The sequence below is a fragment of the Salminus brasiliensis genome, chromosome 14 (assembly GCF_030463535.1).
Source record: "Salminus brasiliensis chromosome 14, fSalBra1.hap2, whole genome shotgun sequence".
Lineage (NCBI taxonomy): Eukaryota > Metazoa > Chordata > Actinopteri > Characiformes > Bryconidae > Salminus > Salminus brasiliensis.
The window spans coordinates 27,116,910-27,129,540 of NC_132891.1; the positions used below are offsets into that span (position 1 = coordinate 27,116,910).

Sequence of the window (12,631 nt, forward strand, 5' to 3'; positions counted from 1 at the left end):
ACATGCTTTTATGCTGTTGCTTGTTTGTACTCATGCTATATGTAGATCTATTTGTATCTGAAGCGACTGTCTTTTCAAGTAGCAGTACTGCATTCTGCTCATAGTCAATTTTATGCACAGCCATTGTTGCAGCCCTGCAAAAATCTCTTTGAAATAGCAAGACCTGTCCCTTAATGTCATCGTTAAAAAAAAAAAAAAAAAAACTGCAAAAAGTATGTTTTTGCATGACTGCGATGATGTGGAATTGACCATGGGTGAATCACTGAATTGTGTAGTGGCTTGCAGTATGAGACCCTAAACGCTACAGTTTATCCAGTCTGTTGGATCCTTATTTTTAAAAGGAAAATCTTGCGCATGTTACGTCTGCTATTCTGTTAGTAAAATACATTCATCTATGGTACATAATGTGTGGTGTAAAATTAATGAGTTGTGTCCTTTTGCGGTGCATTTAAAATGGAACATGTAATTCAGTAAAAACAGTGCTGGAAGATCCATATGGTATAACAAGGTTTATTGTGGTTGTGTACATACATGCATACATGGGAGCTTGTGTATGATTTAATCAGGTAAATGGAAAAAAATAACCTGCAATTAGACTTAAAATTGTTTCTAAAAAGCAACTTGTACAGCTCACTTTAAGCAATGTACCGTGTGTGAGTGTGACCACAGATGGGTTAAATGTACAGTGACCAATACGTGCACCTTTACCTTTAAAACAAGAAATCATGAAACTTATATACATATACACACACACACTGTAAAGTTTATTTAAAATATATATATAAATAAACTGAAAAGGATTTTGATTGTGAACCAGAACAGTATCTGGACCAATCGGTTATGGTTTTGTCTTATCATATAGTGCAGTGTATGGTGTGCTGAAATTACCCAGGCTATAGAAGACTGAGTTCATTTGCTAAATATAAACTAAGAGTGTTGCAATAATCCTCAAGCCTGTGCTATTTTACTGTGGCGACTGTACATTTTAGCCACCTTGAGCACAAGATGTAGGCTGCCTCTCAAGAGTTGTGCTGTTTATTTATCAGCTGGATTAATGATCTGTCTTAAATGTTTGGGATATCTTTTGCCAGTTTATTTCACCAGTCAAACCTTAATACAAAAAAAAATAGAGTATTTCTAATAATTTCATGCAAATTTACTGTCAGTGGCTACCTTGATGTCTGAAACCCGTGAAGATCACCAAATGGTGGTTTCCCAGACATTTACTAAAGCCACCTTCAGTAGCTAATTGCTGAGGATTTCTGCCTTCAGTTTTGTCTTCAGCAAAAAAAAAATGTGGTCAAGAATTGGTCATGTCCTTGCCTTAAGATGTTCTTTTGGAGTATGTTTTGGGTCGCTATCCTGCTACTTCCATTAACGGTCATCTCAATTTAAAAATTGAATGTAGACTTGACAATGATGCGCTTAACTCCTTGCGAGTGTTTGACAATGACTAGATGTGCAATGTTTTTTCTTTACCAAGGAAAGAATTCTATGATTATCTAATTGAGTTGTCTATCAGGTGTTCACCAAGAATCCTGAGCTAGGCAGTGTATTCTGTCATTTTAAGAATTTATTTAATTGTTGATTAGAACAACTTAGAAATGTTTCTAATCTCTAATGAAGCCTCAAAATCTAGGAAAGGGCCAGAGGAGTGGAGTGTTCTTTATATAGTTTTGGAAAGCAGGGTCAGCTCCCCACTTCTTCATGGCCCTTTTCTCCAGGATGGGAATACCACTCACATATTTGAGTAGGAACCAGAGGAAAAGAGGAGACACTGCACTGAGGTACTGAGGACCATGCATTACGGAAGATGCAGACAGGAACAAACCTGACCACTGCATGATCTCCCCTAGGTAGTTTGGGTGTCTGCTATAAGCCCATAGCCCATTCTGGATAAACTTACCCTGGAAACAAAAGAACAATATTGATTAAGACATTACAATAAAAGTATTTTTTATTTTTCATGGACATCTGTAAAGTTATTAATTCACTATATTCACAAGGTCTTTAACAGCTATAGGAACTCAAATAGCCTACACAAAGCCATGGCCTCAACTTATTACTATTACCTTTGGGATGAATTGGGACATTGACTGTGACCCACCCAGCAACAACTAGCCACTAGGAGTGAAAGTTTAAAATATTGGCTGTTTGTACTACTATTATGACAAACACATTTTACAAAGATGCTGGTTAAGATCCTAAAGGTCAATATTCTATAGATTCATGAATAAGCACAAACATTCAAATAAAGCAATGTTTGTTACTTACAGAGAATGTTCTTTGGTGCCTATAATTGTTGAATGTTATGCTTAAGTGTGCCATGTCCCACTTATTAATCAGTGTGTATATGTAGCATGTAGTCATAGCATTCTAAAGCCTTATGTGGACAGGATTAAATTTACATGGGGTTCTGAAGTATTTTTCTCCTTAATGTGTTTTTTCTAATCCAAACTGGCCATGTTTGTTTCTTTTCTGTAAGAAAATTAATCAAACTTAAATGTGAGTTTCATTACTGGTAGACTTGCAAAGGTTTTATAGCTAATAGCTTTATATCTCCTTAAATACGTTTGAAATCCAAATTGGGCTTTAGCCGAACAAATCAAAAGAAATTATTTTACCAATTCCACAGCATGCCAAGATTATAAACATGCAACACAAAGTAACAGTTGCAACTTACTACATTATCAGGGTCATTTTTAAAATTCCATTTCTGCTGGTCTGCAATGGCTTCTGTGGCAAACCCCAGTCCCCATATCACCCAACCAGCATAGTCACATAGTCCTAACGGCTTATCTTTCTTCTCCGTGTTCAGAATAAGGGTGGGCAAGAGGGTGACAAATACCCACACAGCTAGAACAAAGATTAGAAAAAAAAATTATGAATTTATACAAGTTATTGTTTAAGGGATTTAAAGAGTTGCTGAGCTATACTGTTCTTTTGAGGCCAGTAAATAATGCATAAATTACATGTAAAGGTAAATGTAAGGTCCTTGTATTATCTTTTAATCCAAAGATGAGAGTCTCCATAATATCCATAAAAACATTCACACTACAAAGCTTAGTCCTCAGCTTAGTGCATACAACCAGCCCAATTAATCAAGTACATATACAATTGGCACAAATTAAATCTAGTAGAATTCTGTAGAGAAACAGTAACACTGCTGAGAATTGCCTTTCTAAACCATAAAAATAATGTGTAGCAAACCAGTTCACACACCTTGCAAGGTCCAGTAAACAAAGAATACCCCAGGGCTATCTCTGACATTGTTGAACCTGCGGTCCTGTCCTTCCTTGATGATCCGGAGGAAGAGAAATGTCCCGAGTCTATAAGACGAGGCCAAACTGGTCACTCATTGACTTATTAATCCAGCCATAACAGAATGCTTTACTGAGCTCATGTGATTTCACCAACCAAAATACAATATATCACATGGGTATCAACATAGAAAATCACTTCTGATTCAAATTAATTTCCTGTTTTGTTGCTGTCCAGTGAAAAACATGTATCTTCAAAATGGTGAATTTACAGGAGAGGGCAAAAATGTTCTTAACTTTCAATGGAGTCAGTGTAATAAGACTATAAAATAAGAGATTAAAAGTTGTAAGTCATTCTGGAGCATTTCTATTGGAAAACTAAAAACACAAAAATGGAGAGATGTTTTCCATTTCGCAGCGATATACAGAAGTGGTCCCTGAATTCTCATTGTAATATTGTATTTTTGCAAGTAAATTTGTTCCTGTGGTCCTTGAACTTTTTTAGTAGAGTCCATACCTTAGTGCCCATGCAGTAACTAGGCCAGTCTGTACATTCTGTCTCAGATGTTGTGTGCCACCCCATATACGACTAAGGTGAGCCAACAATATAAAAGTGCTAGATCCTGGAAAAACAGAAAAATAAACCTTTAATGAAGCTGAATTAAGCAGTTGAATTCTATAACACGGATGCTGTAGCCATTCACCCATGTCAACTGTGTTTAAAAGAGGCGTGTTCGCTAAATATTTTACCAAGAACCAGCAGACAATTGGTTCCAAAGTTCAAGGGTTTTCAAGAGCACATATCTTGAAAGAGAGGAATAAGCACATGAAGAGCTGGGTTTGAAAATCAGGACGGATTGGATAACATTTGCTGAAAATAAATGCAAATTGAGTGCTGACAGGTGAGATAAATCTTTGACTAAATGGCTAGGAAATAAATCTGTAGAACTGCATGAAATGAAAGGCTGACTAAGTACAATTAACTGAATAAAGCAGTCAAACAAGATGCACTATATTAGTTTCTGTTCTGGCTCATCGGATTCAACAACATTTATCTTTTAACATTCTTATATTATTATCCAACTTTTTGGCTGTAAATGATATTGATAATGTTTCATAGAATGTAGGCATTTAAATGTACACGTATATGATATTTGTGTCCCATTGTTTCACCTTGCATCAGAAATTATATATTTGTTATTTATATTTATTTTATTTTATATTTATTATTTATTTTATATTATTAATATTAATTATATTTTGCAACGAGACCAGCGTTTCCAACAAAAAACTACATATTCTTCTTGGACCGTCTTTAAAAATCAAGTATCATCCAGCTGACCAACTACAGTGAAAAAAGCGCTCATGTAAGTTCGTTTCCATCAAGTAGGTGGAGACGTGTTTCACAACTTTTGTTAGATAACCAAACAATGTACTAGTGACACTTTGTTAAACAAACATGGTTATTCTGTATTTTGTAATGAAGCCGTACACGATAAAACCTCCACACTTTCTTGCAGATGGTCGCCAATTACGACCAGAAAGACTATTTAGATTAATTTACCTGCTAAATCGTAAAACTGTTCCGTTTTCATAGCAGCGGCGAGTGCCCAACCCAGCCCCTGAACGCCCAAATCTACAGCAGCACACTTCGCTAGCGTTACCCCCATTTCTATATTATCCGGTTTAGTAGTGTGTGTTCTGTATATGTGTAATCACCACTGTAGAAAACCCACAAAGCACAAAGTTCCTGTTCGACGGCCTCTATACCCAGGCGCTATGACTCATGGGAACTGTAGTTCGACATTAAGGACTACTAGCCCAAATGTGTCACTTTAGTGGGGAGCAAGTCTTGGTGTCCCCAGAAAAAAAACAATCACAAGAATCATAAGTGGGTATTTTCAACCTTTCTCAGGAGGTGTATTTTTGTGATATTTGTGAGATGGCACTTACTGTGAGTTACCATTACCCTGCTGATTTACATGATTACATTACAATTACCTGAATTACTGATCTACTACAACTTTGGCCTGGAAAGATAAGAGGTTTATAGTTTATGGCTATTACAGAGCAAAGTCTAAGCCACAAATGAGCAGTCAAGATAAACGAATAGGTGGCAATTCCTATAGACAGATTCCTAACTCAAATCTATTTGTAGGGCTTGGTATATTAAGCAGCTTTCTGGGAAGGTCAAAATCAGAGAAAGAAGAAGGTGGAAAACATGGCAGAGAGAAAAAACAGCACTAGCCCCAGCATCAATTCGAAGGGAGGAGCTGTGGTGTTTGCCAAACAGGTCCAAAGGAAATTCAGCAGAGCTCAGGAAAAGGTATGTACAAGAAACTATATGTTAAAAATATCAGTAAACCCACTGTTCTTCAGGGACCCTTTTCATGCTTTAGGAAGGTGGTTTGCTGGTACAGCATTTCCATCCAATTTTTTATTTATCCTCCATCCTGGCTTGACCAGGGAGAATAAAAGGAAGTCGACAGCAGTGTAACTTCTATTGCCAGTATTTATCTTCTTCACAGGGTGTGACTCAGATGATGAAAATCAATTTCAACATTCAGTTTCTGTCTCAAGCAGACTGCCTCCTATATTGCCACAATTATGTTTGATATTGTGAAAGATAGCATGCACTGATCATGTGAACCTGTAGAACATGTATAGAAGATATGTCCATGGATTTCCTATTTTTCAGAAATTTAGTGATTTGAATCACTAAGTCAGAGTAACTATACATACCACATTTAGTCAGTTATCTGGCTTTAGTGAATGTGCAAATATTTGTGCTGTTAGTGATCTGTTAATATCTTTTTCTTGTCTTGTCTTATTGCACTACTTCAGGAACAGCTCTGAGAGCTAATAAAACCCCCTACATCATGGCACGTTTCTAGGTCTAGTGAAATGTTTGATCATTTTGCAGGTTTTACAGAAATTTGGTAGATCTGAGGAGACAAGAGATGAGCAGTTTGAGATATTTGTACAAAACCTTGAAGACCAACAGGTAATCGATAAAGTCACAAGAACTGCCTAATTAGAATGTTATAATTGTTTAATGCATTTTTATTCACTTGTTTAATTCATGTGTTTTGCAGAGTGATGGACACAGAATATACAAAGACCTAAAGGCATACCTAAATGCTGTCAAAGGTTAGCCCTGTTTTAATTTAGGCAGTTTACTTAAGATTGCAGAAATAGAAATATACATTTTTAGGCTGTATCTTAATATGCCTTTTTATTTAAATAAACATTTATCATCAGTGGAGAGATAAGAGGGTAACACTTTCCCACCTGTGGAAGCACATGGTTTCATCTCTATACATTCTGTAACTTGATTAAATTGTCAATATGGATAAAAGTGTTTTTCAAATGCAATAATTGTAATACAGTGCTGTAAACAAATATTCATCCATTCTTTTTCTAATATTTCATTTGTTCCTGTAAATTCTTAATGCGAAGTAAATAAGACAAAGATAGTTGCATCAAACACAAAACATGTTTATTATGTGATTATTCAATGCATTAAGGAAGCAAAAATCAGCAAAAAACAAACAAACAAACAAACAATTGTAGTAGAAAGATTGTAGTTGCAGGGACCGGCAAGAAAAGATGGACCAGGGTAGTAAAAGAACAGGGCTTTCTTAACATTCATATACCTTTGCCATACCTCACCCCATATTGCTTCCTGGGTACTAAGGTGTCTGGTCACTACTGTGTGCGTGTGTTTGTTCACTGCTGAAGTAATTCTCCTAATCTTAAAAAGCGAATTACCCAAATTGCATTAATAATGTGATTCAGCTGATTGAATACAGCCAGGCTTTTATGGTTATGTTGTTATTTACCATCAAGGTTTACCCTAGGCTGCGACATCCTGGACATCCAAAATTTGCTGGTCATCCATAAATTCTGTACTATATATTTGAAAATGGGAAAATATAATTTAGTTTTGGAGCACGACAATCCAAAACAGAGCAGAGCAGAGTCTCAAAGGAGCAGTATAGGCTTGAAAACCCACTAACACACAGCATCTTAATTAAAGCAGTTGATAAGTAGGCTCAAATTAATACACAACAGTTTGAAAGGCCAATATCAAATTATAGGGAATGTAATTATAGACTGTAGGAATTGTTACTAAAGGTAAAATGCAACAATGTAGTGATTATAAGGAGATAATGAGTCATTTTTCAAAAATATATTTTGTGGTTGATACGTTTCTTTTTGTCTAGAGTTACTTCTAATATTCTTTAGAATTCTTTAGAATTCTTTAGAATTCACTGTGACAAATAACAATAATAGATAAAATCGGGAAGGGGCAAATACTTTTGTATGAAATTTATTGAGACTAGAACTGATAAAAACAATGAATTAAAGCAACATGCAATAATATAGTATAGTACATACAGTACTATTTGTATTCTACATTTTACTTTGTAAACCTTGTTGCAAAAATGAACAATTTGCACTGGACAGTACAACATATTGTAATAACATTTGGTCAAACCAATGTGTGTCCCACAGTGATGCGTGACGCTTCTAGTCGCCTGTTTCAGTCTCTGTTTGATGCTTATGAACTTGACTGGGAAGGTGGAGATGATCTTGGCGCTGTTGTGGAGGTGATCCTTACAGACCCAGGCAATCTGGGGCAGTCAATATACAACTCAGTGTCCCACCCCCTCTAGTACAGTTTATTTGAACTAATGTAAATCTTTGTCTGAAAAGGGAGAAGATCTGCTTTGGAATGATTATGAGACAAAGCTTCGTGACCAAGCATTGGTCACCATGGAATCTTACATGAGCCAATTTCCAGATATGAGGGTAATATTAACACATAAACTCTACAGTGCACATTTTCACATTTCACTTTACAATGTTAATTTTCAGTGTTTTATGTTCCAATGTTCTGTTCTTCAGGAAAGAGTGGCCAAACGAGGCAGAAAATGTGTGGACTATGATTCCTCTCGCCATCACTTTGAGGCATTGGAGAATGGCAAAAAAAGAGATGACATCAAAATAAGCAAGGTCTGATCAAATCTGGGTTGTTATACATGTACTCACATGCAGTATAGCAAACTAATTCCACCAGTACACTTGGCTTGAGGCAAGCATGGGATTATTTAGGCAAATATTATTTGTTAGCCATACTACCCTAGTAATTCTAGAGAAACACAAAAGAAGCTTTGGATGCCAAACATGTCTCATCAGTTACATTGGGAATTAAGTTCTAAGGCATATTGTAAATGCAGAGCTAACTTTTAGAAACACCTCACTCTCTCTGTTGATCTTGTTGCAGGCGAAGGAAGAGATGGTAACAGCCAGGAAGATCTTTGAGGACATGAACCAGGAACTAAAAGAGGAGCTGCCTGTTCTATATGATAGGTAAGAGAAAATAATGTAAGTGGTTCTATGTAAAGATTTTATCATTTTAGGAGCTCACAATCTGAGATGTAATTTTTTTGCTGTAATTCCCCTTACAGTCGCATTGGATGCTACGTAACAGTTTTTCATGCTATTTCTAACTTGAGAAATATCTTCTACAGAGAAATGGCCCAGGTAAAATTTCCCACATTTTCCATTTGAAAACTTTTCATACATTGTACATGTTTGCGAGAATCTTTAACCACTATAGCAATGAATTATAATGTGTTTTTCTATAGAATAATGACAACTTACAGAACATTATGAAGGACCTAAAAGACCAACATCCTGACACAAACTTTGTGATTAAGAACTTCAATCGGTATGTGGTTTTCTCTTTCAACTGGTCTCATGCAAATATTTGGCTACTCTTAGCCAAATTACACAATTTTCTTTTTCATTGAGAAGTAGTTGATACAGCTCATCAATATATATATATATTATATATTTCTATACGCAATATATTTCTTTCTTCATTCTAGTAGTGGATCACTGAAGAGGAGGTCACTGAAAGATGCACTGTCTCCCAGATCACTGAGAGCCAGTTTTTCTGACTTCCACATGAGTTATAGCCCCAGAGGTACTCTCAGGTAAAAGAAGGAATCATATTTCAAAGTAGACATAATATTTTCCCTCTGCCAGAGACTGATAGCTCCTGCCATCTACTGGTGAATATGTCACAAGAACACCCAAGTTCTAAACTAAAAATATAACATGCCAATGTGCAAAAACAATTTTTTGGTGAAAATAACTGCCACCATTGTATGGGGCTTTGTTGCTGTATGTTTTCTTTCCTGTTTAAAACATTAAAGTAATACAACACCAATGCTGTAATTCTATCTAACTCATGAGGCAAAAGTGTGCATACCAAAGCATTTTAATATTGGTAATTTCTTCTACCAAAAAAGCAGTTCAATCACATGTGGACATTTCAAACTTTGTTGGTATTAGCAATTGTTGAAAACAAATCAATTCTATCAGGTACAACACAGGATTTTGTAGAACTGTTTTCATTCTACATGTAATTATACACTTAACATCTTATATGCAATATGATCAATAGTCTATGTTTAGTGAATGTACCCACTGTTTATGTAAAATGGTACTGCAGACCAATGATATATGTTTTGTATATTTGTACTGTTTCAGGAGAGAATACAATTCCAGTTTCAGGTCTGAAAGAGGCTCACATGGGTCTTATAGCCCTGTGACCAGTCCTACCAAGCCAAAAGTCAATGAACACCCCACACCAGGGGCCAAGACACAAGATACAGACACAAGCTCCATAAGTGAAGACAGCTCTACTCCACTGGTAACAGATAGCAAAAGTGCACACAGTGTCACAAAGGAAGATGTGGTGCTTAACAATGAAGGGACAGAGAAAAAGAAGGGCGAGTCACAAAAAGTTGCAGACCAGGACAGAGAGAGGAAGAGTCTAGGTGTAAAAGGTGACTCATCTCCGGAGGACGACGAAGACAGTGTACTGGAGCCAAATGTAAGCCATTCTGAAAGGGCTTATGCCAATGCTTCTTACACACTTGAAGCTTATGAAGACCATAGTAATCACCCTGAAGATCTAAAGGAGTCAAGCTCTGCTGGAGTGGAAAATGGAATAACTGCAGAAAGTATGGATAATACAGAATTTGGAGCTTCTTGCAAAGTAGGCACTCTCTAGTAAGAATTCAAAAGTTGCTTCAGTTTCTCATTCAGACACAGTTCTAATTTTAACTTTGCCATATATGTTTTTTTTTAAGGATACCACTAGGACTGATAATAAGTTAGATGATGTAAAAGAGGAAACGGTCTGAAAGAAGTGACACTATACACAGAAACAGGTCAGTATGTAAAGCTAATAACAGTAATTAAAACGTAAACAGTGACAAACAATTGTATTTACTGGAAATGTGTTTCCTCTTTTGATAGGGATAAAGTGGATATGATCTCCATCAAACCTGTTGGCTCAAGTTTTCAAAAAAGTAGTGTGACAAACGACTAAAAGTAGTGTGACAAACGATTTTTAATAGTTATTGGCTACCTTAACTCGTTAATCAAGCCTATATGTCATTTATATAATAAACAACATCGCTGATAAACCAAATTTAATTCACCACTGATTAAAAGCTGAGTATTATGTAGTATAACCTCTAGAGGCGCTAAAGGTTGTCTTTTGTTTTCCTTATAATAAATGCGTATTTTGGTTTTAATTTTATCTTATGTTGTTATTAATTGTTAACTGACAAATGACTAAATCCTCCATTAAAAATATAAGAATTGCTTTGTGTCTACTGTTTATCTCATTTCTTCTCTTCATTAATAGAATAATTATTTAGCCTCACCAAAGCCTATGTTCACTTCAGTTTGGTTATTTCTGTTTAACAGTAACAGATTAATGGAGCAGCAGCACTGTTTTCGAGAGCGCGCCCAAAGAGGAAATGCGTCCGGACGCGCGCCTCACCCCGATAGTGTGTGAGTCAAGATAGCATGCTTAGTTCACCGACTAGGCTAATTTGAGCGTGACCCCCCTCCCCCCCTCCCCCCCTCCACCCGTCAGTGAAATGCTTTGTGAAACTTTGGAATGAAATTCGCAAAGAAGTGATTTGCCGACTGGACTCACTGTCCCGAAAAGTTCAAATATTGACCTCAAACTCGACCAGGTAAGTGTTTGTACGAACATTTCGGTTTGGAGCATTCAAGACTCTGAAGGGTTTCAAATGGTGGCGTGTTAGACAGCTTGCTTTACTCGGGATATTTAACCGTTTATGTGACATTCAGAGTGTTTTTAGGTCAAGCACCGCTGGACCTATTAGCATAAACGTTATCTAGCTAACATTATGAGACATTGGCTTTATACCGGGAAGCTAGATCAGCGTTTCTTTGGTTAACTTGACTGTTTTGCAGAGGGCTTAGTTTCGGCCCCACTCTGACACAAAAGTCGCTAATATTCAGGAAGTGAGAAGTCTCGGCAGGCTTGCTACACAACTTATTTAGCGTCAGTCTAAACCAAGAAAATGTCTAGCGCATTATCTAGACCATTTGCTCTGTTCAGCTTGACTTTTTTGGGGGTAAAGTTGTAAAATGTCCAGCAGCTGTTTACATAAAAGGCGTGTTGTTCAAACAAAGCAGGCAGTGCAATTTGGTAACTGTTTTTTCAGCTTAGCCTAAAAGGAACCTTTCCCCCGAGAAAGCTGACCACACATCATGCTAACTTGCGTCGTTCTTGAGGGGATAGATTAGTTTTTCATTAAAGAAAGTAAGCTTGTGAGACAATCACAATCCCGAATTAAATTGATTTCTTTGTTGTTTTTGTTTTAGTTATTGGTTTCCACACTTCATCATGCCTACCACATCTCCTGATAACAGTAAGGGATTTTCTTTTACTTTTTTACTGTTTGTAAATAAACAACAAAAAATCTCCTGTTTTAGTGTACACTGACTAAAAACTATAAGTAAAAATATAAAGATTGGACTAACATTGTGCTGTATTGCATCTTGAGAATAATCAGATTACTGTCATGACACTGGACACATTTCCTTGTGTTTGTAATCTTCGTAATTCCTCAAGTCTTTTCCAAACTGGTGGTTATAAGCAATCACAATTATTTTTGTTTTCTTGCCATCAAGTCACAGAAATAGGGTCAACAACTGTGGCTCCAGTCCAGACAGACTCTGCTGTCATAGGAGGTAAATGATTTCATTAATATATATATATATATATATATATATATATATATATATATGAGTGTGTATTTTTTATTGGCATGTAAAAGTTTTGATGGTAAAAATAGATCTCATACTAAATCTTTTTGAATTTTAAGCTTTCTAGCCAGAAATGTATGTATGTGTGTGTGTGTGTGTGTGTGTGTACACACAGTGGGGCAAAAAAAAATTAGTCAGCCACTGATTGTACAAGTTCTCCTACTTACTAAGATGAGAGGTCTGTAATTTTTATCATAGGT

General features: G+C 36.3%; 2 protein-coding genes across 4 annotated transcripts; one reads left to right on the plus strand and one right to left on the minus strand.

Moving 5' to 3' along the window:
• Positions 1-492: 492 nt before the first annotated feature.
• Positions 493-4,995, minus strand: LOC140577349 (uncharacterized). Its single transcript, XM_072697282.1, has 5 exons — positions 4,825-4,995; positions 3,778-3,883; positions 3,223-3,329; positions 2,684-2,856; positions 493-1,907 (listed from the first exon to the last, which is right to left on the minus strand). The coding sequence occupies exons 1-5, from the start codon at positions 4,928-4,930 to the stop codon at positions 1,629-1,631; spliced, it is 771 nt and encodes a 256-aa protein (XP_072553383.1). The 5' UTR covers positions 4,931-4,995; the 3' UTR covers positions 493-1,628.
• bin2a (bridging integrator 2a) lies at positions 4,056-10,950 on the plus strand. 3 transcript variants are annotated; one of them, XM_072697280.1, is made up of 14 exons: positions 4,056-4,162; positions 5,419-5,586; positions 6,184-6,264; positions 6,356-6,410; positions 7,779-7,873; positions 7,980-8,075; positions 8,172-8,279; positions 8,551-8,636; positions 8,735-8,810; positions 8,915-8,997; positions 9,158-9,265; positions 9,825-10,335; positions 10,430-10,510; positions 10,599-10,950. In XM_072697280.1, the coding sequence occupies exons 2-13, from the start codon at positions 5,482-5,484 to the stop codon at positions 10,481-10,483; spliced, it is 1,458 nt and encodes a 485-aa protein (XP_072553381.1). In that variant the 5' UTR covers positions 4,056-4,162; positions 5,419-5,481; the 3' UTR covers positions 10,484-10,510; positions 10,599-10,950. The 3 variants fall into 3 exon arrangements, with proteins under 3 accessions (XP_072553381.1, XP_072553382.1, XP_072553380.1); XM_072697281.1 differs by having other exon boundaries at positions 9,161-9,265; XM_072697279.1 differs by having other exon boundaries at positions 7,980-8,279.
• The last annotated feature ends 1,681 nt before the right edge of the window (positions 10,951-12,631 follow it).

Excerpts from the sequence above, each read along its gene's own strand:
- LOC140577349 (XM_072697282.1), bottom strand. The coding sequence starts at position 4,930 with ATGGGGGTAACGCTAGCGAAGTGTGCTGCTGTAGATTTGGGCGTTCAG. Across the intron at positions 3,330-3,777 it reads GTTACTGCATGGGCACTAAG|ACTCGGGACATTTCTCTTCC; the intron begins GTATGGACTCTA and ends CTCGTCTTATAG. Across the intron at positions 2,857-3,222 it reads TGTTTACTGGACCTTGCAAG|CTGTGTGGGTATTTGTCACC; the intron begins GTGTGTGAACTG and ends TCTTTGTTCTAG.
- bin2a (XM_072697279.1), top strand. The coding sequence starts at position 5,482 with ATGGCAGAGAGAAAAAACAGCACTAGCCCCAGCATCAATTCGAAGGGA. Across the intron at positions 6,411-7,778 it reads ATACCTAAATGCTGTCAAAG|TGATGCGTGACGCTTCTAGT; the intron begins GTTAGCCCTGTT and ends TGTGTCCCACAG. Across the intron at positions 8,998-9,157 it reads GTGATTAAGAACTTCAATCG|TAGTGGATCACTGAAGAGGA; the intron begins GTATGTGGTTTT and ends TCTTCATTCTAG.